Below are 26,095 nucleotides of genomic sequence, written 5' to 3'. Positions count from 1 at the left end.
GTGCAGGAGAGAGTATGGGCCCCTGAGGCTGTGACATGTGACTACACATTAGGCTGCTAATGGAGCCAGGCCCCTCTCCTAGCGTGACTGACATTTTTGTCTGCATAAGTCATGTTTACAAAATGAGGGAGTACTGTAGTAGTTTTCCCTATAAAAAGAGTAAAAAAAATATTACGAAATGAGGGGCTGTCCCCCAATCAAGTATGTACAGTAGGAGTGGGTGGCCCACGGATGTGCATTTCAGGGTTTGTGGATGGCCAGAAAAACAATTCTTCAATTCATGAATTGGGGGGCTTTTTATTGCATTTTTTAGAGAATGCTGATCATTGTACATTGTCGGCGAGGCAGTATAGCATAGTGGTAAGCAGGGCTAACTGAAAGGCTACTGGTTCGGTTCCCTGCTGGGCACTGCTGCTGTACCCTTGGGCAAGGTACTTCACCCAGAATTGTCTCAGTAAAAAATATCCAGCTGTATAAATGGTTAAAGTGTAAAACTATAACCCGTGTAAGTCTCTCTGGAGCAGAGCGTGTGCTAAATGATAATAATGTAATGTGATGTACTTCATGGTAAAATACTATAATGTGCTGCAGCCAATGTTGGTTTACCTCATCACATCAGGCGATGATTTAAACCTGTTTTATAAAACACAGTATATATAAGACACTTCACAGATCACTGACATCGCTGTCCTGACACCTGTTCTCTCACAGCTGTTGAACCTTAAAAGCTTGGTCTAGAATTGTAACAGGTGGCGTGAACACTTTCTTTCAGGCCTGTAACATGTGCAGCAACAGGTACAGCCTGGAGCAGGTTATCAGCATCGGATTGCCTAGTTTAGATCAGCTTCTATGTATCCATCATCATTATTCTGTCATTTGGCAGACATCCTTGGACAGGTCGACTTAATAACCACACCTGAGATGATTAATTACACTACCAGACAAAATCTGGAATAGCAAAACTATAGGCTTGACATTCTCTAGAACAGCACGGCACAAAATGTTTTAGTTGTTTAGTTTGCATTAAACACATTGGTTTTAATTGAGATTCTGAAAAAGTGTATCAACAGCATCTAAGGGGTAATGGGTTGTTGTTACAAAGGTAGATGATCAAAATTAAAATTATGGCATCGAGTGGTCTTTTTCTTTACCCAATTAAGGGATTGTCTGAACCCTTGCAAAATCCTGCCACTTAACACTTTTGTAATCAAAAACATATTTAAGAATCTGTTCTTCATACTTGTTATTCAGCAGTTGTTCCCTCATATGGACATTGTGAAGAGAAGTAACACGACATAAAAACAGCAAACCTCAAAAACCATAGAGGTCATACGGTGTGGCGGAACGAAAAGCCCGGAAAGGGAACTCCACTTTTTAGGTGTGGTGAGCACAGTTTACCTCAGACTGATATGTATTCGCAATCTTTAAAATCTTATCCATGAAACCATGAATGTACTGTATTTTAACACGTTTGAATCACATATATTTCCAGACCATCTGTTATTGCTTAGTACTCTCCACGACATACTATCTTGCGCTGTACGCACAACATACCTTACAACCCAGAAACGACACTAAAATTAAGAAGCCATATGTCTCTGTCAGGTTGTAATTCCACACTTCTACTTTAATTGGGTGCGGTGAGGTGAATCATCTTTATTTTTATCCTTCCGTTGTGCGGTGGCTGAAATATTTTTGTCACTCAAAACTTTATCGTTGCGGCTGCACACTGTGCCCTGATCGCACGCACTCGTATTTTTGATTATCATATGACTAATATAATTAATATATAATTAAAACGTCAACAGTCCGCTGAAAAGAAAAAAAAGCTGCAAACTGATTTGGAAACATTAAGTCCGCCACTTCCAAGCTTACACCGATAACATCGGAACCCGCCGCGGGTTTACTTTCGGTTCGCACTGTTTACGTGTGAAACCGAGCTGCAAGGGCTGCGCAGACCCGCAGTAATGAGGCTTTGAAAGAATAAGTTGCCTAGTCATGCTGATGTTGAAATCGCGCACCGAAAGCATTCGGCGAAACGCCTCGGGCCGGAGTGTGCGAGCGCCGGGGAGACGGGGGCCCGGAAAAAAGCGCTTCGCTGCAGACTTTGAACTCGAGAGGAAGCGAGCTGGTGCGAAACTGCGGCGGCGCTCGCATTTACGCGTTATAAACCTACGGTAGTGCTATTCTTCTACTTCTCGTAGCTGTCATACTGGTGGTCTGCTGTGTCATCGGACTATTGTTTACGACGTTAACAACTTTTGTGTTTTTTTTTAATCCAATTCGACGAGGAAATTTAGGATTTTAGTTCCAGTTTCAGGTAAGTGACAGCAGATTACTCTGTTTTAAACTTTAATTACGGTGTTGCCTGTTGCCATTATATGGTTGGTTTCACGGTAGGTTTCCGAAATTGGGTGCAGAATGGACTTGTGCTTTTTACCCGAGGAAGTGAGTTATAGCACAACAGTTTTCCGTGTCAGTAAAATTGGATAGAAGTGGTTAGATGATGATCGTATTTGCACGCCGCCCTGTTGAAAAGGTTTTTGAGCAGGCTGCACCGGGCTAGCAATACGATGGCAGACATTGCACAGTGCAAACATTATTACTCTGAGACAAGCTTTTCCTATTATGTAACTTGTTTGTCAACTACATTAGCTAACATGGAATTATGTTTTCTCCATTGGTCGGTGTTTGTAAATGAAAGCATCATTAAAACATAACAGTTGTTGCTAAATAATGTGACATGTTCAGGCGTTTTTTCCTCTTCCATAGAACTGTTGCAGAGCAATTGAGCAGCCCGTACCTTCGTGTCAGTATGTAGGCTACATCAAATATGTCTACATGTTGAATATTTAATTTGTTAAAATATAATATATGCACAAGGTCGGATTATGCAAAATGTTAATTGCACACCCTTTGAATCTGAGCTAATGGGACACAGACGTCGGAATAGCACGTTTGAAATTATGCTGCACACCGCAGTTGTTTGCATGGTTTTGCTACGGTGTTTCGCAGTGCTGCGCGGGGATTCTCAAAATGTGCGGGCGAGAGGAGCACATACTGGACCTGTCCTTTAAGTCTGACGGTTTTTAAATTCTTTTTTAATCTTGCTGCGTGCACTTTTATTACTCATTTTTTATATTGTGAGTCTTATGTTTCAACAAATATGATCAAGGGAGCCAGCAGCACGCCCCTTTATCCTGTGGAGTTTTCAGACTTGTGCATTAATCTCTGTAATTTGATGGGCAAGGTAAACTCCTATTCATTAAAACAACGAGACGACAGTAGAAGTTCATTGTGTGTTCTAATTGGGATATGTTGTGCTGGACGCGTAAGTACTCTTACACTGCTTAAAATGAGAGGTGTTGGAAAATAATTCAGAATAATGTCATTGCATGTATTCTAAGATGTAGGAATATGTCCAGGTCTAAGAGAGTGTTCCTTCAAAGAAAAGGTTGTTGGTGCTGAACATCAATGCATGTACTTTGCATAGGGATAAACTGGCTGTAACTAAAGACAGAGTGCTTTCAGAGTGGAGTTTCTTGTGCTTCACTGATCTGCTGTAGTTCTTGTCACCAGAACTGATTGACCAGGAGTCTCTAGAACTACAGCCCTACAGTACTGACCCAGGACTGACATTTCTTTTCTCAAATATTTGGGAACACTTCAAAATTTCAGTATGAGTTCTCCCACGGTTCTCAGGTCTCTATCTACAGTTCTCGCCAGAACACCGTTAAAGTGCCCTGCCCTTTGAGCACACCACAGTGTTCCCACGACTACCGTTGACTCACCTGGTATCAGTAAGAGTTGTCATCACCTGTCGGATGACTTATAATAATTCCTCCTGGTCCAGGAAATGACAAAGAGATCATGCCGGCCATTGCCATGAGACATCACACAATCTGTTGTGTCTGAAGTGCTAAACTCAACACATTACCAAAGGAGAGAGCTTCGCATGTACTCTAGATTGCATTGCATTATATTACATTAATTTAGCAGACAGTTTTATCCAAAGTAACTTCCAGCACAAGAGAACAGAAGTGTATCCATCCAGGCTACATGAGCAACAGTGCCAGACCTGCTTAACAACACTCCCAGACCAGCAAGTGCATGCACAATACCCCTCATTGCAATACAACACTGCTGTAACATCACACAGGTCTGTGTGTTTTTATTAAACGTAGCCTTGTTTGGCTTGGCTTACACAGAGGTGCGTATCGGTTGGTGTGAAACGTGATGTCCTCTGTGTAGAGACTGTGCAGTCTAAACTGATGGACCGGTAACAGGCAGTCTGATAGGCTGCCATATTGGAGCCAGGATTCAAGGACCTGCCCTGTCTCGTGGAGACAGATAAGGGCACTGTGATGGTGGTGCCCTTGCCTTTTTCTACTTGTGTGTGTGTGGTTGTATGTGGGTGTGCGTTCATGCGCATGTGTGTACATGCACATATGTGAGTTGTTTTGCAAGTCTGTGCATGTGTGTGCACATGTGGTAGGGTGTTTGTTTGCATGTAGTGTGTGTGTGTGTGCACATGTGTATGCACACATGCTCTAGTGTTAGTGTAGTGTGTGGTATAGTGTTGGTTAGTATGTGTGCTTGTGTGTGTGCACAGACATGCAGGCTTGAGTTTTGAGTGTGTGTGTGTGTGTTGGGGGGGGGTGTTGGCACAGCGGAAGAGAAGTGTACAAGAGAGTTCCAGAGAATGCTGGCACAGCCTCCCCCCCCAACTTTCATCCACCACCTGCAGAGTTTCCCCTTATCTTACAACCTACAGAGGCCTCAGTCTATGGCCAGCCCCGCCCCGCCCCACCCTGCCCACCACTCGCCCGGGGTTGGCTGGCGGCTCTAACGTGCGCCTTCATCGCCCGGGAGCACAGAGAGCGAGGGAGCACGGGGTGAAAGGTCGCCCAACTGGTGATGCAACCCCGCTCCCTCTCTGCAGGCTGCTGCTCTGCCCGGGTCGCGCTGGTGCTCAGACGCTCAGCGAGGGGAGTGAGTTAATGGTTAACGTTCAGCCCCCCTTTTTTTTTTTAGCACTCCTGATTGTTTGAAAGAACCAGGCAGCATGCTCAGGTCCGCCCATAAAGTCCAGATTAGCGGTACAAGGCCGCGCAGCACAATAAGCCGTTATAGGCGGCTGAGGTGGTGCCGAGCAGCAGGCTCCCAGGCAAAGGACACGATGGCTCAGGGTCTTGTGACTGCTCAGTCTCCCGGGCAAAATGCTGTGGCAAGATCCTTTTTCACTGCCGTTTCCGAGAAACTGCAGACTTTTCCAGCGTTTATTAGTAACTCATACCCAAGGCAAGGGTTCACTGTGTTTGTTGTTGTTTTTTATATGTCCAACCAAAGATTTGCCTTGGGATTTTAACTTTACATAGAACTGCAATAGGAGCCTTTTAGAATCCCATTGTAAAAAAATTCTAAAAGCAGCTTCATAACAAAAGCTTGAACACAGCTTGAATCCTTTGGGGGGAGTTCCCCGTATAGAAACTGACATGTGACAGGAGTCCGTGTGAGAGGTATTTGCGTTATGTATTAGTTTCAGACCAATAGACAGCATACAGTAAGCTGAATGTGATGTAAGGAGATTGATTCTTTCCACCTCAAATTTGTCAGGGCAGTTCTCTGAGAATTCAGAATTCCAAGAACTGGCTCTTGCGCAGCTAACAGCCACCTTTTCCCGCCCGCACAGTCAAACCGGCTCCTGCACAACAGTGTACAAAGTACTGCAGAGTCATAGCAGGCAAGCAGTCTGCTTAGTAGTTCTGAAATATGCATGTAGTTGTTTATTGTTTCTCTGGAAATGTACCCAGGGAATTTTATAAAATTAAAAACCCCTGAGAGATGTTTTTCTTAGATGTACCAAGCAGTCAAAGGCCTGAGTGTCAGTGGATGTATTCAAGTTTAGGTGGATCGTACCACTTTGCCTTGAAGGTGGTGGTTTGTGTTGTTGACATTCACCTGCCCCCATATGCAATGTGTCAGCGGTTTCAGAGGTCAGTCACCCCCTCATATTGCTTCTTTATGCAAGCTGTTAATGCAAGAAGGCACAGTAGGATTTGCAAATACCTATATGGAATCTGTCTTTAAAATGAGCAAAACACAGAAAGTGAAGGAGACAAAATGAGAGAGATTTTGATTGACATTTTGTGTTCACCTCTAATACGTTAGCTTTATGTAAATGATTGGTGCCAGGTAGTTAACACTACAAAGCAATGCAATTCTGTTTAATTATAACTAAGCTGGTTGCAGATGAAATCACTCGTCATCCACCTTCAGGTGTAGTTTGACAGCAAGCTTGGTTAAGTACGGTGTGCTAAAATCTGCTTCTTTGTGGAAGGAGTGACAAGGAGCTTTGTACTTTGTCATGTGGCCCAGGGGAAACACCGTTTCAAGATGTTTAGATATACACCTGTACGAGATTGCATGCAATACAGTCAGAAGGAATCGTGTACTAATGGGTGATCTTTATTGAAACTGTCATGGGTGCTCATTGAGCAGGGCAGTCTAGTCATTTTCCTGCTTCCTCTATCTGTGGCTCGCACAGGCTAACACTTACACATCCATATCCTCAGGTCAACTTTTTGATGACTTCTGGAGGGCACGATATTAGCAACGGGGAAGTGAAACTTGCAGATTTGTTTTTTTTTTTCCCTCCCTGTGCAACACCCTCACAAACGCTTTTTCCTTCTCTAAATATGCTTCTAAGTGTCAGCCATTACAATCACGACAGATACGATTCAGAATACCGCATTGATTCTTGTTAATATAGCATTGCTTGTGCCTCGATCTTCTTAAGGAAAGTGCTGTTAAGTACTCTTCCACCCGTCTAAAGTTCGTCTGTAATTTAACTTCATTTGAAGCTGTATTGGGAGATGTTATCGATTTTAATGCTAATGAACATGAATAGTCTCCTGTATCAGTTATTCTCATCCTTCACTCCTGTTGCTGTGTTATGATGTTTTAAGAGCTCATGTTAGCACATTTATATGATTTAAAGGAATGTTTGCATGGCTCTACGTTTATGCAGAAGAAATGTAAAGGGGTTAATTCATATTACATTACATTCTTTTAGCTGAAGCTCTTATTCAGAGCAACTTACACAGGTTACAATTTGTTGTACAACAGCAGCGCCCCTGTGGGGAATTGAACCAGAAATCTATCGGTTACGAGTTCTGCTCCTTACCACTATGGTACACTGCTTCACAAGTTGCACTGCCTGCAGGATGTGGTTTCTGAAGTTCCTCTTCCTCTTTCTTTTTTTAGATTTATGAGCATCTGGGTTATCATCATCATCGGAAGTCTCCACAACGACACCACCGCTATCCTGTCCACGGGGGGCTGCTGTGGTCAGGGCGTGGTTGATGTGGTTCTGAGTTAGGACTGTGTGCTTGTTGTGATTCCCTAAGCCCCATGAGAGCGGGACCAGCATCGGAGGAATCAGGTGCCACCCAGTGGGTGATGCTTTGACTCTCCTGAGTATCCAACCAGAGGAAGCAGCTGAGTACCAGCTGGCTTCTCCCCCTGGTGCTTCTCACAGGCTCTGCAGCTAGAAGGGACTGAGAAAGTGAGAGATATTCTAGAAGGGACTGAGAAAGCAAGGAGGCACCTTGACAGAGTCTCGGAAAGGGCCAGCAACTGACTCACTGCCTGTTTGTTTTTTATCTATTTTTGTATTGCTGTTTTTGTATTCTGTCCTTTTATTCTTTGGTTGTTCCTGTAATTTATTGAACAATGCCTTTGGGGTCCAAGAAGGACATGTGCCACGTTGGTCTTCTGTACAGAGAGAGGAAGCGCGGCTCAGTGTCTCCCAACGATCAGCAGCTCTGCTTGTTTTTCTTCATGACTCGCGGCTGGGTGTAGACGAAACGACTCGTGCCACCCTCCCTTTTCCCCAGCGCCTACCCCTTTTTCCACCCAAAGCTCCCAACCTGCACCCCCCCAAACCCTTCTCAACATCACCCGGATACCACCCGCAGGAGAGAATGATATGTCCAAGAAAGAAGAAGCCCACCAAAGATGAGGATTTCTCCGCCATTGTGGTGCCCTCCATGCGGGGCCACGGTTACCTGGACTACACCATCGAGAGCCACGCCTCCCGCGCCCTGCGGACCATGGACGAGCTCCGCCGCCACGAGATGCTGTGCGACCTGGTTCTGCACGTCACCTACAAGGACACCTGCATGGACTTCAAGGTGAGACCACAGAGAGTAGCGCCGCCACCCACAGTGAGCGAACGCAAAGAGGGACAGAGAGAGAGAGAGAGAGAGAGAGAGAAGGAAACGGATATCCAAAGGTCAGGTGAATTCCCTGGGGTAGGGACAGAGAGTGGAGTAAACAGCTCTGTGATAAATAGGAGGGCAAGCAGCGCTGTTCTTAGAAGTGCGATCAGTACTTAACCCACAGTTGAAGTAAACGTGCGTGTCTAATCCTGACCTTTTCTGGATCAAATCAGAACATATCTGAGGAGAAATCCCAGAGAAACTGTTAAGTTCCGCATGCCAGGCACACGCTAAGTCCGTGGCCCTAACAAGTCTTTATAAAGGCTTGATTTGTAAAGGTTTGTTCAAACAAACACTTCCCCTTGGTATTTTTTTTTGTTTAGAAAAGAATCACCCTAAGTGCCTTCCAGAAAGCTTTTGATAACAAAAGTCAGTGTTTGGACAGGCTTAGGGAAGTGTTACATCACCTGGTCGTGTGGGGCAAGGCGGCGGCTTGAGGTTCCGGATCTCGTTTCTGCCCCCCCTCCCCCAGGTGCACAAAGTGGTGCTGGCCTCCTGCAGCCCGTACTTCAAGGCCATGTTCACCAGCAACTTCCGGGAGTGCCAGGCGTCGGAGGTGACGCTACGCGACGTGTGCCCCCAGGTGGTGGGCCGGCTGATCGACTTCGCCTACACCTCGCGCATCACGGTGGGCGAGAGCTGCGTGCTGCACTTGCTGCTGGCCGCCATGCGCTACCAGATGGAGGATGTGGCCAAGGCCTGCTGTGACTTCCTGGTCAAGCACCTGGAGCCCGCCAATGTCATCGGCATCGCCCGCTTCGCCGAGGACATCGGCTGCAGCGAGCTGCACCTGCGGGGGCGGGAGTACATCAACACGCACTTCAGCGAGGTGAGAGGCATGGCCACAGGGAGGTGCTGTCGGCCCTCGGTCGCACCACCCCGCATCTTCCTAACCTGGTCTTGATTTGGGATGGTTTTTTTTTTGGAGGTGAAAATGAGTTTTGTAACTGCGTGGTTTAGCTTTGTGCCTTTATAAGCGAAACACATAGGCAATCACCAGTTAACTCTGGGAAAACTAACAAATGCATATTTAATTCAGTTACAGTTTTCATACAAAATACAATTTGGTGAACACTGCCTGGCCTATACATGCTAACAACACCCCAGCCAGAGTACACATTTGTTGCCTGTGGTTGTAGTTAACTTACAGCTGTGCTGTGCCGTAGAGATCCACTCAGTAAGCCGCTGCTGGTGAGTCATGCTTCATTGTCCATGTCAAGTAGTTCTGTAGAAAGTGTTGCTGGTGGGTAATAAGTAATGTGAAATTTTAGTAACCTTGGTAACTTTGATAACTTTCTTAATTTTGGTGACATGCTGGATTCAATCTAGCCATAACCTTGCTGCGCTCACACTAACTTAACACCCACAACCCAACTCCCCAGTTCCTCTGCTGGTCCCTCCCACCCCCTCCACCCCCCTTGATGCTGAGTGACAGGTTCCTTCTACTCCTTTACAATTTAAAGGGCTCCCAACTGGCTCAGCTGGTACAGTTGTCATAGGCACAGACCAAGACCTACAATCTAGGTTCAATCCCAGGGTTGTCATCAGCTGACAGTAACCAAGAGCCCCGTCTCTTCCTAGGAAACCCTCACATTCTTTCAGGCTGAGTTGTCTCTGGTTGAGTAAGTTAATGACTCAGTCAGCCATGCACAAAAGGAGTGTGGAGCATGTTCCTCCCAACAAGCAGGGATCTGAATGTACGACACGTTGTTTTGTTTCAGTTTGTTTTTTGGTGTCTGGTGTCTCGTGCAGGTGACGAAAGTCTGTGGGGTGTGTTCCTCCCAACGAGCAGGGATCTGAACGTACTGCACGTTGTTTTGTTTTGATTGGTTTTTCAGTGTTCGGTGTCTCTCCCGCAGGTGACGAAAGAGGAGGAGTTCTTCAGCCTGTCCCACTGCCAGCTGCTGGACCTCATCAGCCAGGACAGCCTGAAGGTGCTGTGCGAGTCGGAGGTCTACAAGGCCTGCATCGAGTGGGTGAGGTGGGACGTGGAGAACCGCGCCCAGTACTTCCACGCCCTTCTCAACGCCGTCCACATCTACGCCCTGCCGCCCAAGTTCCTCAAGCGCCAGCTGCAGTCCTGCCCCATCCTCAGCAAGGCCAACTCCTGCAGGGACTTCCTCTCCAAGATCTTCCAGGAGATGGCGCTGCGCAAGCCCCTGCCGCCCGCGCCCCACCGGGGCACGCAGCTCATCTACGTGGCGGGCGGCTACAAGCAGAACTCCGTGCCCTCCATGGAGGCCTTCGACCCGCGCCGGCGGGAGTGGCTGCGGCTGGCCAACATGAGCGCCCCCTGTAGCGGCCTGGGCGCCTGCGTGCTCTTCGGTCTCTTCTACACGGTGGGCGGGCGCAACCTGTCCATGCAGAACAACACGGAGTCCAGCTCGCTGTGCTGCTACAACCCCATGACCAACCAGTGGACGCAGCACGCCTCGCTGAACATGCCCCGCAACCGCGTGGGCGTGGGGGTCCTCGACGGGAGCATCTACGCGGTGGGGGGGGCGCACGGCTCCGCCCACCACAGCACTGTCGAGAAGTGAGTGGAGCAGCCCCCGCGCATACGGTCTAACTTGGTTGTTGGAAGTGAAAATAAATTCAAAGTTTTCCCAATTGGCTCAGATGATACACTCGTCTCAAGTGCAGGCCGATCCCAGCTGTGTCGTCAGCCGACAATAAACCAAGGTCACACAATATTTGAATGAATTGGCCTCATTCAACCAATGTATGGTATGTCAGCAGGGTTTTGCTGTCCCATCAACAAGATGCTCAAATGGTATCAGCAGAGATGCACCTATCCTCCAATTAGCACCCACTTTGCAGCGGTACAGAGTAGATAGATAGAAAAGATTGATAGATAGATAGATAGATAGATAGAAAACTTTAATGTCCTCCAAGAGGCAATTTGTGGTACAGCACAAAACATAGACACATTAAAAACATCAAATAAACAAGACAACAATCCAAAATTGTCCATGGCAGCCATCATACATACCATCACAGTCAAGGCAGACATTTAAAGTGCATAAAATGCATCCCCCCTAGTCCATGTTTTGCCCCAGACTCCCATGGCTACCATGTCTTGTTTAATTGAGTTATTGCCATGGGAATAAGTGAGTTTTTTGCTCGGTTGGTTCTGAGTAGGACGTGTGATAAACAAGTCAACAGGATTGCATCCTTCTCACTTCAACGCTCTGACACAACTACAGTGTTTGTTATGGTAAGATGAGGCTAATGTGTAGTTTGGCGATTCAAAAATAGGATTGCATAAAGGGAAAGAAGCATTCAATAAGTGCATTTAAAAAAGCCTCCTCATGATGAATAAAAAGTGTACAGATGTCACCAGTACGATAAAAGATGTTGAGGTTTGTAACTGCGTGGCGAGCAGCTTTCGCGGAATGAGTAATCGAGCAAGAGTATCTGCGTGCGGAGCTGAAACAGACCATGACCGGGTGATCTCAGGTGGGTGTCGTCGTTGTCAGAAACGTGGGATGTGACATCAGTGAGGCCCATCCCATACCTGGAGCTCTACGTGTGGAACGTGCTTTCAGCGGGGTGGCTTCTGGGTCACATCAGGTAAACACACACCCCGCTGTGTGTACAACCGAGCATAACCTTATTACAATGCTACAGCCAGAGTAGAAGCAGCGCTGTAGGTTTAGCTCTACAGGGATGCATCCTGTGTTTCGGATGTTATTTCTATTCTGTGCTTATTTTCATTCGTTTGATGTAGCTATGACGGACAGCGCACTTAGAAACATCCTTGGTATGCCATGCTGTGTGTTGCAGCCAGTCTTCCCACAGGCTAAAGTATGCGTAACGTAGTAACATTGGTTACACATACCTCGCAACAGGTTCTGACCCGATAGCTCTGTAAAGCTTATCGGACCTAAAATATAGCAACTCGGTAAACTAAAACTTGCACAGAGGGGGTTTTTCTGTCACGGTCCAGACATGCCGTGTGGGAAATCTGTCATCGGATCAGAAATGTTTTGACTCGGTTGGCAAGGTCCTCTGATAGCATTGAGGATGTACTGTTATTGAAAAGAGGCATTCAAGCGGAACAGGCCCAAGGCAAACATGTTATACAACCTGCATACCAGCCAGGTGAGTCCATGCACCAAGCCCAGTCTGACTGAGCCATGAAGCATTCCTCCCTCAGTTTCGGTCATTATAGCATGTCAGTGTGCGATTCCGTATGCTTAGCGCCGCTGGCCTTAGGCACTAAGCACATGGACTGTGGCTCTGAGAATATTAGTGAGCCTTTTTATTATGCCATACATTAGTGCTGACCCAAATAAAATTTCTTGGCTCTGTTTTGTAATCCTTCAGCGAATGAACGTCAATTGGAGAGTCATAACCTACTGATAAAACTCTTTCATTTTTGCTTTTATGAGGGAGAGTCTTTCCAGCAATGAGGCTTCAGTGTACATAGGTGACCTGATGTGAGTAAACAAGCTTAGAAAGAGAAGTATCACCCTCCTAGTCCCTATGTCTAAGTAGCTGTTTTGCCAGTTCGGCAATTGGTTCCACTCATCTGCAGCACTTCATCCACTGTCTTAGTCATGCACTAAGTTAAGTCATTGCCATATTTTTTGTTTTCAGTACTTGTGAAAATTTGTGAAATTATGCATGTTTGCAGACATGTTGATCCAACTGAGAGTGTGTGCTGCACATGCACTGCTTCAGCCTGCTGCATGTTTAGTACCAAACACACACACACACACACACCCATACTCACATTCACACACACATACACCTACACACACACACACCCATACTCGCATTCACACACACACACACACACACACCCACAAACACACATACTCACATTCACACACACATACACCTACACACACACACCCATACTCACATTCACACACACATACACCTACACACACACACACATCCACAAACACACATACTCACATTCACGCACACATACACCTACACACACACACACCCATACTCACATTCACACACACATACACACACCCATACTCACATTCACACACACATACACCTACACACACACACCCATACTCACATTCACACACACACACACCCACAAACACACATAGACACACCCATACTCACATTCACACACACAAACACACACACACACCCATACTCACATTCACACACACATACACACACCCATACTCACATTCACACACACATACACACACATCCATACTCACATTCACACACACATACACCTACACACACACACACATACACCCACAAACACACATACTCACATTCACGCACACATACATCTACACACACACACCCATACTCACATTCACACACGCACATACACATACACACACACACCCATACTCACATTCACACACATATACACACCCATACTCACATTCACACATTCACACACATGTAGAAATAAAAGTGAGTTTTCTGAGTTGGAAAATGAATGCAGGCTGAAGTCTTTGTGTTTGTTTCTTAATGGAGATTTTAATACGGTAGAGGAACTAGTGTGTCTTCTCCCTGAGTATGAAGACAAAAGCCCCCAGAAATCAGACACAGATTTTTAAACACGTCCTTTCCCAGCCTCTCAGTATACTGGGTATGTATCTGGACAAGGGTACCGTGCAGAGCGGACAGTGTGGCCTCATCTCACGAAAGAGTTGTTTGCATTTTAAAAGGTGGGCGCAAGTAACACATTTCCTCAAGTGTCCAGGGTACAGCTAACCTGGCTGGCCACAAGATCTTTCATGCAACATTCCATTAACACATACTCACAGAGCAATTTTATTCTGAATCAAGAATCTGAAGATGATAATGATGATGGTGATGTTAATGACAGATGATTGTGGTAACGATGATGAAGATGAAGATGGTGGTAAGAATGATAAAGGTGAAGATGTTGATAGTTTCCCTTGTCCCCTCACAGGTATGACCCGGAGGTGAATCGGTGGACGTTTGTGAGCCCAATGTCGGTGGCGCGTCTGGGGGCGGGTGTGGCTGCGTGTGGCGGGTGCCTGTATGTGGCAGGTGGTTTTGATGGGGAGAATCGCTGGAGGACAGTGGAACGCTATCACCCTGACACCAACACCTGGCAGCCCATTGCTAACATGGGCTCGGTCCGCAGCGGGCTGGGTGAGATGAGAGACCGACTCTGCTGCGAGCATTAGTGCAGGACGCAAATACACAAGTACACATATACAAACACACACTAACGCAAATACACAAGTACACATATACAAATGCACACTCACATTGACACAAACACTCTCACAAATACATAAGTACCCATGTATAAACACACTCACACAAACACATACACAAATACACAAGTACCCACATGCACACTTACGAACACATAACCCATGCTCACAATCTCACAAATGCACACACGCATAAGTGCAAACGCACACATATACACACATAATTCATTGGAACTCAATAAAAGCAAAGGTTGTAAAGCAAAGGGTGTAAAGTAATTACTTCGAGGAATCTACTAACGTGGATATCGAACTTGAAGCTCTAAATTCTTTTTGTTTCGTTTGTCTGCCCCCGTGCAGGGTTGGTGTGTCTGGACAGCTGCCTGTATGCGGTCGGGGGTTACGATGGGAGGGCACAGCTGAACACGGCGGAGCGCTACAGCGTATCGCGGGACACGTGGGAGCCTGTGGCCCCTATGAAGCACTGCAGGAGCGCGCACGGAGTCGCCGTCCACCAGGGCAAGATCTACGCGCTGGGTGAGGACACGCCGACGTAGCAGTGTGCCAGTGCCACCGTGTGGTGATGGGAGAGTGTGTTAGTGACGGGCGACTGGGGCTTCATGATCCCCACAGTGGGTGGAGCTGCCACGCGCTGTCAGTCACTGACTATGAACCAATGAAAAGATGTTGCTTTCCGAAGCAGAGCAATGTCATTGGTTCAGCTCAGTGGGTTATTGAAAGCACATTTTGGGGTTCATGAAGCCTCACTACTCCCATCACTACCTAGGTGCATTCTGGGTACCGTATCTTAAATATAATAGAGCGCTCCACTGCTTTCCTGTCTGTCTGGCAGAGTCCAAACACACATAAAATAAGCTCTGAATTCAGCTGCCATTTTTTTGTTTTATTCATTAGCCTTAGACCATAACTGATCATCGGAATAAAAATTTTAATTTAAGTGGCTGAGGTCAGGATTTGGGGTGTTTAAGTTGATCTCAGATCTGTTTGGTTTTAGTTCTATTTAATGGTTCTGTAGAGCAGACATGATTTGTCAAATGCAGGCAAATCAGCAGTCATACTCAAAGAGTACAGTGGGTTCTTTTCTGGGGAAATAAAGAAACCCAGAGAAAGCATGAGGATGGATGTACCAAGCATTTGTATGGCAAACAAGATGCTTTCCCTGGGTTTCATTTTCTAAAATAGAACATTAGCTGTGCCAAGTATTAACTGATATGGAATTATAAGTCAGAAGCTGGTAAAGTCCACTTAAGTGAGGTTTGAGGTTATGACTCGTAGCGGGGGAATGTGTATTGTTAGTGGTGTTCTGAAAGAAGAGCATTCCATATCTGCAGTTTCAGCAGCGGACCCACAGGTGTTTTGGAGAACAACCGTTTATTTTAGTAAGATGCAGGAGCAGGGTGAACAGATCTGAGTGATACAGGAGACTGATCCTTACACCCTGTTTTTCTCCAGGGGGTTTCAATCAGACAGGGTTCCTCTCCAGTGTGGAGTGCTACTGCCCGGACAGCAACGAATGGACACATGTAACTGACATGCCCATTGGTCGCAGTGGCATGGGCGTTTCCGTGACAATGGAACCCTGCCCGGGCAACCTACCCGAAGAGGAGGGGGAAGAGGATGGGTGCCAGTGAGGGACATTCTGCATCCAGAGACACAGCTCATGGGCTGAGGAACTGAAATAAGCACACTCCCAGGTCTTTAAGAGCTCACTGGTGCCATCATGCCAATATGCAATTTGTCTTTGTCAGATTTTTTAAAACAGTTGAAGTCAGCAATTAAGCTGCATTTGTTTATGAAGTTTCAGGTTTGATGATGGCCTATTTTGCACGGGTCCCAAAACCCACATCATTTTCCACAGGAACATTAGTGGCTGGAGAGAACCGGATGGACAATTACATAAAAGCCCACAGTGCCGGAGTGTGGGACTTAATGAGCAATATTCTGAAGGAGTCGTCATGTAACCAGTTTGGACAATGGATCCACTGCTTGCCACATGAAAACTGAGAGATATGCTGTGGTACCTGCTTTATGCACTGTGCTGTGGGTATTGTGGACTGTGGTAAAAAAATCTTCCAAGGTCATTATGAACTGACATTAGCTAGGTTGTTAATTTATTGATGGCTGCCTTCACAGATGTATTTTTTAAATTATGGGAGTACATATATTCATATTTTTCCTTCTGTGCAATTATAAATAAAGTCATTCCTGTACATAGTGAATGTAGTGCTGTCTCCAACTCCGCTGCCTGTCCCTAGTGAGCGAGCTGTGAAATGAGCCAGTATGGACTCAGTTCAGCCACTAACAGATCTGAGGTCAGATGTTGTGCCAGCCTGCACCACTCCAGACTAGTGCCCAGTGAGAGAGAGGCTATCCAAACCAAAGTATCGCTTTTTGGATTTCTTTGCATCAAAATGATTACAAGCTAAAACAGTTCATGCTTATTTATTTATTTATTTATTTATTTTACACACGGTTTTCACAAGCACGTGCACTTGTGAATACATCACAATACATCACAGCACTTGGGAAAAACCCATTCCTCTCTTAACATCTGTGTGGTGTTTTGGGAATTTATGTTCCCGTCAGTGTGGCGCTGCTAGACTGGTTTGGTGTAGGACATGCTTTGGGTCCACACATCTACAGCCACCTTCTTTTCTTTGTAAATGTGTACTTTTTCCACTTTTGCTGTTGTACATAGCATATTCACTGTAATCAAAAATGTTATCCATCACAATATTGAGTGATGCAGACTCTTGAACGAAACTGTAAGGCTTCCTTGAGATCTGTCCAAGCTGATGTGACAAGCTGATGTTACAACTCTGAGCATTGATTGACATTGCTGATGTGATTCCCAAAACTGCAAGTGTTATTTGGCTCAGTGAAGGGAATGCGTTTCTGTTTACCACCACTAGGTGGCACAAGATGTCTTCATAAAAACAGCAGAGAATTAGGGTGAAGCAAGTAGCAAAATGTTTTCAAGGGATTGGTCAGAAGTGGCCTTTTTATTCACCAGAGCACTGCCTTGCCTGTCATCACAGTCAGTTTCTCAATGTTTTGCTACATGTTTTTTTTCTCATTTGGGAATGAAGGACTGAATATGCTTATCACATTCTCTTGTGTTGCTGATAGAGCATGAGTCATCGTTCCTTCACTGTGATGTACCAACTTTATTTGAGTTCTTTTCCATTCTCAGTGTTTGTCATTCAGCACCTATAGGCTGTAGAGACTCCATTGTGATGTAAGTATTTGTTGTATGTGTGAAAAAGTGAAACCTACAAATACAGAACAGTTTCCTGACTCCCACTGTAGCATCGGCGGTAGTGTTGAATCTCTATGTAGAGTATAGTCATCTGCTTTAGCAGTTTCCCCACACACCTGCATATCCATATGTGTTCAACATCAAGGAAGATCTGGGGGGTGATAAGAAAAATAGTCATTGGAGCTGACAGCATATATTGGTGAAGAATATACAAGGCACTGCTAAATGGATTCTGGATGTGCAAATGCAATGTAATATGTTCCCTACCTAATCCCTCTTTCCACTCGAAAACTGTCTATATTGGTCCAGTTTGATTCAGGAGATAGAAAACACCACATTTTAGTCATTTCTTTGTAACTTGTAGGGGTTCCAAGACGACAAAATAAGGTTGTAGAGGAAGCTCTAGGCCTGTTCGTTTCATGTGCATCTTATGGAAAATACTGGAACCAATTGTTAGGGATATGGTTGAGGTATTATTGGTTTTAAAAATGACATTATAGGGAATAGTTGCCATGGATTCTGAAGTGGGAGATCATGTTTAAAAAAATCTGGATTTGAGCAAGTGACTTAGTAACGTTGGACTCCAGTTGGGCCCATAAAAAACCCTCTATGAAGTACCAAATGAGAGTATTATGAAACTAAAATCTGTTGGAATTAAAGGAGCAATCTCCAGGTGGATTCAAAATGGGCTTCACAGAGTTCAGTTAGGGTAATAATAAGCACAATCAGGTCTGAGCCTAGCACTGTGTGGAGGAGGTTCCACAGGGATCAATGTTAGGACCTCCATGTTTTCATGACCTTGATAAGGACATTAATAACAAAGGTTAAACATACCGTGTATGAAATTCTGGGAGAAAAAAAATGAACCGTTTAGAAGCAACAAAATTAATGCAGGAAAATATAAACATATAGGTACATGGAAAAAAAAACTGTTACCACCACCTACATATTGACAGTAATATATAAGATGTTTGTATTGTGGTGTGAGACAAGAGTGCACATTGAAAAAATCATGAGTGTTGCAGTAGATCCCCATCTGTTAGGAACCTGACGTTGGTAGAAGAGGTGAGGCTACACCTCTTCCCACCTACCCAAGTGTGATCTTTTGTGTGTGTATATGTATGTGTATGTGTGTGGAAATGTACTTCAGGGTTAGGTGTAATCGTACATGGAGGTTTCCTTCAGGGTATTTGTTAGCATTGTGATTGGAATGGTACCTCTGTTGTGTGTACTGTGTAATCTCAGCACTATGTTTGGTGCTGACGCATGTTCATATGTGGTTAGTAGTTTGTGCTACTTTTCATGCCATTTTATTAGATGCATTTTTTTTCTCTGGGTAAGAGCATCAGCTAAATGACAATAATACAGTAATAATATGATTAAATACTAATTATGCGCTAATAATTAAAAATACTGTGTTCACTCATGATCACCACACTGTAAAAGGATACAGAAGCTCTGAAAGATACAGAGAACGGCAACAAGAGTTTTACTAGGTCTTATAAACAAGTGATGTATGAAGACACAATCTTTCCTCTTTAGTTTAAGTAATAGGGGAGAACCATGTAAGCAATTTCAAGATCAGATCTGTCCACAAAACCAGAAATCACAGTGGAAATTTGCTCAAAATAAATTCACTAACATTAATAAGCAATTTGTCACACAGAGAGCTGTTAATGTGTAATAAAAATGTTAATGTGTAATAAAAACAGAGACCATAGAATCACAAAAGACCATCCTGGACACAGTTATGATTTCACTGGAGTTTTGCAGTTGTTTAATTTATTATTTACTTAGTTTTTGCTGTTTTTGTATAATAATTAGTTATTTGCTTTCTATGTGCCTGTTGCTATGCTGTGCATATCGTTACCCCTCTGCATTTTTATGCACAAGAAGTTCCATAAGTAAAATATGCTGTAATTATTTAAGATACGGGCACAATGGCACAGCAAGTTGAGCTGAACAGCCTGTTCTCTAAACCACAGTGTTGTTATGCTCTTGTGATACCCCCCCCCCCACGCTGAAATTGAGCCACTGCAAAACATAATGCTAACAGAAATTACCCAGCATTCTTATCTCGGGTGTCACCTCCGGCCTTTGATCTCGGCATAATGAACGGTCCGTATGTTTCGGACCCTGGCTGTCATTATCTGCGCGGAGCTCCGGTCTGAGTGAGACTGTAATTGCCTGCATTTCATTATCCTCACAATGGTAAGACTGCGCTCAAGACGTCATGAAATTAGTCACCGGGCTACGTCAGCAGCCTGTTTACTAAACCATCACTGCAGTTTCTCGGCTGCAATTACTTTTCATTTTATTCACTCAGGGGGCATAATTCTCCCCAGAGACCGACACATCAAGCTTATTAGATAATAGTTTACTGTATAAACAATGTTTATACAACTGAAGATTTGCTGTTTAATTAAGTACCCTGCTCAAATGCAGAAGGCCAACACCTCACCTGGGAATCAATCCAATCAATGAAATTTTTATTTGATACTGCACTCTTAACAAAAGAATAGTCACAAAAGAGTATTTCACAGATAACATTTCATGTAAAGAGTTCATGAGATGTCCTACAGGAACACCTGACTTTTATATGTGTGCATATATATTGCATACATATTATTACATTGTGAATTATAAATGTAGTGTGAATGTAAATGATTTGAGGCAATAAAAAATCCTTAGTGCAGGTGATGAAAAAATTTATTTGGTTGGTTTGAATATCTGTGGAATTGGTATTATATATTTTCAAGTGACCCATTTTTGGATATATTTGCACTGACCTCACCCCATCTCACAGACCCAACAGTGGGCCCCAACCCACAGCTTGAGAACCATTGCATCAGATCTCTGAAGTCTGGAGAATAGGATGGTGGCACCATCAAAGACAGTTCCTTTACTATCAAACCAAAATATTCATACACAGCTCTTTGTTTCAGGAATGGCACACTGGAGGCATTTCAGTGCTACTAGGAAGAAAGGTGCTAATAATCCAATTGTATCGGTCAACTTTTGGTTGATTTTATGAGGACATTTTATATAATAAAACACTTCGTGCAACACGTGCCAGCTCTGCTTTCGGAGAGAATCTCAGCATGAACAGTTCAGCACGGCCAGTCCATTGAGGACAGCTGAGTTTGCGCAGTCTTGCGTGTGGACCCTACCTGTGTAATTTAAAAACTATAACCAAGCCAGAAACTGACTGGACTGAGTGGATGATTAAGCGGAGCCCCAAGAGCTCTTTATGATAGTGCACCACGTGAAACAGAAAAAAAGGAGAAGTGGATCTTTCACAGACGCGAGCCAAAAGCGGCGGAAGATGACTCACTGAGCACAGGTATGACGCACACAGCAATATTACTGCACACGAAACAAAAACCTGCCAAGTCCCATTTAAGTGAGTGGGGATGACAGCCACCTCAACACACTCGCCAATTGTCTACCAAATGTTAAGGGGCGGTTCTGACAAAATCCCAGCGTCCCATTGTGCGGCGCTGCAGCACGTGACCGAGGCTAAAATGAATTGAGGCGGCTGCGGCGTCCATTGATAAAAAAAAACGATGGCTTGGACGAGTCCGTCGGAGGAACACGCCAACCCTATGGAAGTTCCGATCAGCAAATGCTGTGTGGGTAGAGTTACTTTATATGTGACTTTAAAACCCAGATTTGTTATTATGCACTCATTTCACAGGAACAGATAAAACTAAATCTAAAATTATTATCCCTGTTGAATACACGGATTGCAAAGTGAAGCCCCAAACCACGCACACCTTAACAGATTTTACATATAAATGTCTGAATGCCAAAGATATAGTAATCCACTTCTCTGCTGAACTGCTATGAATCACCTCAACCACCTCATACTTGAATTAAAATGCCTTTACAGAGCTGTGACAAAATGTTAGCTACCATGCAATGATATTTTCACATGGTAAATGGGTTTATGCCTGTTGCAACCCAAAGGGCAACGTATCCATGTAGCTCAATCTCGCTATTCTGTTGTGAATTCTATTAACGTTAGCTGCACCCTCACCCTTTTACCCATGTAACGCAACACGACCTGCCTCGTAATTGTCATGGTAACCATGTATTGGTATCAATTGTGCGGTTCGTTGTGTTATGGTGGCCTTGTTTTTTTAAAAAAAAAAAACAGTTCCTCTGGCTCTGGCTATGCCTCTGCGTACACCTACTCATCATCTCGATGATATCTATGGGCCCAACTGGTCTAGAAGAGCCATGGCTACAAGTAGCTAACGTTTATATATCTCTTTACATCTGTAACCGTTTGACCCACAAGAGCGAGTTATGTTGGCTCAGTCAGGCTAATGACAGGCTAGGTAGCCTGTACCTGCTTCAGAAGCGAAGTGGTGAGAAATGTTCAGCGCACCTCCATTTCACAGTTGACATTACAGCTCTCTGAAGAGTTTGACAGATGTCCAGTCATCGATAAGTCATCTAATGGGAAGACGGACAGCCGTGTGAGGGAGTGGTAAGGAGTAAGGCTTGTAAACCGAAGGCTGACAGCATGATTCTCAGGTGGGCCATTTCTGTTGCCCGAACTAGCTCAGTAATAATCAGCCGGATGATATATAAAAGACTAGTAAGTAACGTAGCTAGGTTGTTCTAGGTCTGGGTATGAGCGGCTGCAAAGTAAAAAAAAAAAAAAAAAAAAAACGCTGCTCCGAAGAGTTCTGAAGTCACCGATAGATGCCTTGTTGACCAGAGGAAAAATTGCACCGTCGCGTACGGGCAGCATTCGGAGCGCAGTACCGTCAGCCGCACAAAGGGGGCGCTCCAGAACTACGTTTGAGCCCTCCCGACACTGCGCGAACTCTCCCTTGGGCTGGAAGCTGCGCCTGGGCTCTTGTGGTTTCTCCCGCTAGAACGCTGCGTTTTTCTTATCTGGCGAAACCTGCTGTTGAAGTGAACCTGCGGTGTATTAAACCGCCAGAGCACAGTACAGCCCACTGGAAATTGCTGCTCCTCTCCGAATGAGGAAAAAATGTGAAGAGAGGTGGGCGGCTAGAGTTGAAGAGAATAAACACTTGTCAAGTGGCCAGGCTTGTGGGTATGGTATTCTAAGCATTAAGATTGCGTAGCTTTTATTGTTCTTTCTCAGCTCCGTGCTTTCCCCATCTTCACCATAAACTGTCTTTCCCGGGGTTTTTAAAAAGAAAGAAAGAAACCCAACACACAATATGTCCAGTTTGGGCGTAAAAGACCTTTTGAGTCCGGGTCTCTTCAGGGCCAAGGTCATAGCTTGTCGCACAGCGCAACCGAGGCGACCCAGATCAGTGATTTAATAACAACATATGATCGCTAAGGTAATTGGTTGGGATGCTGAAGGGCGTTCAGGTGAGTAGGGTTTGCTGTGAAGGTGACATTGCTCTTGCGTTCACACAACGACTGCATGGTCGACGAGTGGTCACTGAAGAAACGTCATCCTCGTTTCTGCAGCCGGAGAGATGGGAACGAAGCCGGTCCAGCTCAAGATTCCATTGAAACATGAGGGAGGTACAAGAAGTGTGAGGACACTTTTTGGTTGAGTTCCCAAAGGGATTTTCTGGCAAACGGAGAAGAAAACACACAAATGCATCACTTGAGGTTGGGAAAACAGCAAAGATAAAACTTGAAGCAGTTGCTATTCAAAGAAGTTAAGTTGACTGGGCATTTTATGGTTAAATGAATGTGTTGCTGCAATCAATCCCTGTAATCAATATCGTGTATAGACAGATAAAAGACACATATTGATGAACCAGAAACGTTCCTCCATTTATGACACAACCCGGCACGGGCCAATCACATCTTTTTATGTGCGGCATTGCTAAGATTCTTAAACTTGAGGAACAAGTCTAAACCTGTCCAGTGCTGCCTTTGCCAGGAACAGCTTGTTTTTTTAATCACCCTGAGCATTAAATCCCTTATTGAATATACAATCACGGATATACCAAACTACTGCAGTGATTAACTGAAATTGTTTTCTAAATAATGGAGATGAGGGGGTGGTTTCTCTGCATATTGAGGAATTGTCACTGCTACTTGTAATACTCAAATGTAAATGAAACATAACAGTAGATTCGTTCACGTGATTTAACTGCGAAACCACATAGCCTCAAGTACGTGAGTACTGTTCATTTCAAAGGAATTTGCAAAATGAGAACTTCCAGTCTTGTCGACGATATTATGATGCTTTAGCAAGTGACAAAATGAATAATTTAGCATTACAAATCAATGGGCTGGCGGTCAGAAAACTCAAAGAGTTATCAATATTATGGTGAGCTTCCAAAGGTGCAGTCTAATTTGGTACTTTGATCAATTAATTGCGTTTGTGGAGACGAGGGATTAACTTTTGAACGGATATGCGTCTTAAGCACGAGTGTTCCTGAGTTATGATCCGGTTTAGGAAAACGTGCAGGTTGTGCATACGGTACGCTGTGAAAGACATTCGGATGTGTGTTAGTTTTCGATGTGCGTGTGGACGAGTTTGTCCATATTCATCAGTTCACGGTTTTTGACGCATTGTTCATATTCATGTGCGCATACGTGCGTGTTTGCACAGAACGCAACACATCTAAACACACACTGAGTTGTTACATTCTTCGAGTTCATAAAACAAATTGAGCCAACAGCACAAACTTTTAGTACTCTATAAAACTTATATTTGGCGTAAAAACAGTAACAGCCCGATATACGTTAGAGAAGGGCCACATAAGACAGGATCCTATACTATCAACATCTGAACTGCCCAACTCGCCGCTCTCCTAACTCGGCTCACAAGCATGAGTTGACGGTTTCAAGCTACCCCCTCTGTGAATTGATTCTACTATGGGCCCGCTCGAATCGGAGGATTGAGAAACGGGGGATAAATATCGGCGGTGCCTTACACGTATCCTACATTTACGCGTGAAAGCCACAGGAAAAACACTAGTCTGATCTATTTTACAGTTTTCGTGTGGTATTGGGTAGAACTGTGTTTGCATAATCCTGGAGTTTGGCCTTTTGCGACGTTAAGAACATCCAGTGTACCTCGCCTTTAAAAATGGAACATTCCACAATTTATTCCAGGGAAAGACTGACAGTTTTTTGGGTCATGAAGCAGCTGTTCAAGTCAGCATCCCTCACTCCCTCCGCAGGAATAAGAAATTAGTCCATTTTAAAGTAAATAACTAAATCTCTTCGCTTATAAGAGGAACGTTTATAAACAGAATTCAGCCTCTTCTTTACGGAGGAATGGGTCTGTTTAAGCTTGTCCTTTTGTCGCAAATACGATTTAAAATGTATTATGTTGGTTAGTTTGTCATCACCGTTAAAATGTACTGTCCTCGTCCTCTGTTTACCACAAACTAATACACAGTAGGCCTCTTAATTGTGTGATAAAATACTGCCGCCCTGAGCCTTTTAGTGGTGGCATTAGTGCCGTAGATGGTTTACATTCAATAAGTAGCGTGATTGTTTATGTTAATGTGAGGTTCCTCAAAATATGGGGCGAAAGAACACTAAAATCGAAACTGAGGACATCTTTATCAACGGCATGCAGCTCCGTTCATCTGGTTTACTTTGTCATGTAAACACAGTAGATCAGTTGACAATCATTGTGAGCAATGTTGTGAAAAAAGTTTGGTATTTCAAAGTAGATTTTGTTATCCAGAAAATCATTCACACTGAAATTACAGAAGAATTTATTACAGAATGTGTTCATAAATTCAGGAGGTAGGCAAAACGAAGGAAACATCAAAAAATATATAAATATTTATTAACTAATAAGGAATTGGGCTGCCCTTTGCCTTCAGAACAGCTTCAATCCTTGGAATGCTGTTGTACAAGTGTTGAACTATTTCTAGTGGAATTATTGGACCATTTTTTCAAGAAGAAAAGAATCCAGTTCATCAGAGATGAACAAGGTGGAGATCTGCTCCACGTTGCATTCTACATTCCAGAACTTTCCATAAAGCTTCAGTGATGTTTAGGCTGGATGATTGGGGAAGCCATGGAAGGTGACTGACTTCATCCTGACGTTCATGAAGCCGGTCTTGAGTCTGTGTAGCAGTGTGCGTTGGGGCATTTTTGTCTTGCAATATGGGAATATCTTGACGAAACAATGTGTGCACCACAGGGTGCACCTGGCCAAGTAAAGTGGCCTTGCATTCCGTTCAACCAGGCAGAGTAGTCATTGGACCCAAGGAGTTCCACAAGGTCGCTGTCCATACAATAAGAGATCCACCACCATGTTTAACTCTTGGGAAAAGGCAGTGTGCGTTAAAGGCTTCCTTTGACTCTCTCCAAACTTAAACTTGTCCAGATGAAGGATAACGAGTAAAAGATAGCTCATCGGACCATATTACTTT

General features: G+C 44.4%; 1 protein-coding gene across 1 annotated transcript; it reads left to right on the top strand.

The window, feature by feature from the left end:
• Positions 1–1,720: 1,720 nt before the first annotated feature.
• Positions 1,721–16,952, top strand: keap1a (kelch-like ECH-associated protein 1a). Its single transcript, XM_036554968.1, has 7 exons — positions 1,721–2,320; positions 7,267–8,195; positions 8,755–9,111; positions 10,142–10,818; positions 14,194–14,399; positions 14,825–15,001; positions 15,938–16,952. The coding sequence occupies exons 2-7, from the start codon at positions 7,986–7,988 to the stop codon at positions 16,114–16,116; spliced, it is 1,806 nt and encodes a 601-aa protein (XP_036410861.1). The 5' UTR covers positions 1,721–2,320; positions 7,267–7,985; the 3' UTR covers positions 16,117–16,952.
• Positions 16,953–26,095: the final 9,143 nt, after the last annotated feature.

The sequence above is a fragment of the Megalops cyprinoides genome, chromosome 20, assembly GCF_013368585.1.
Source record: "Megalops cyprinoides isolate fMegCyp1 chromosome 20, fMegCyp1.pri, whole genome shotgun sequence".
Classification (NCBI taxonomy): Eukaryota; Metazoa; Chordata; class Actinopteri; order Elopiformes; family Megalopidae; genus Megalops; species Megalops cyprinoides.
The sequence above is the reverse complement of the archived record's forward strand: the minus strand, read 5'-3'. Positions and strand labels throughout refer to the sequence as shown.

Coding starts and splice junctions, on each gene's coding strand:
- keap1a (XM_036554968.1), top strand. CDS start 7,986: ATGATATGTCCAAGAAAGAAGAAGCCCACCAAAGATGAGGATTTCTCC. Junction 8,196..8,754: donor ACACCTGCATGGACTTCAAG/GTGAGACCACAG, acceptor CCCCTCCCCCAG/GTGCACAAAGTGGTGCTGGC. Junction 10,819..14,193: donor CACCACAGCACTGTCGAGAA/GTGAGTGGAGCA, acceptor GTCCCCTCACAG/GTATGACCCGGAGGTGAATC.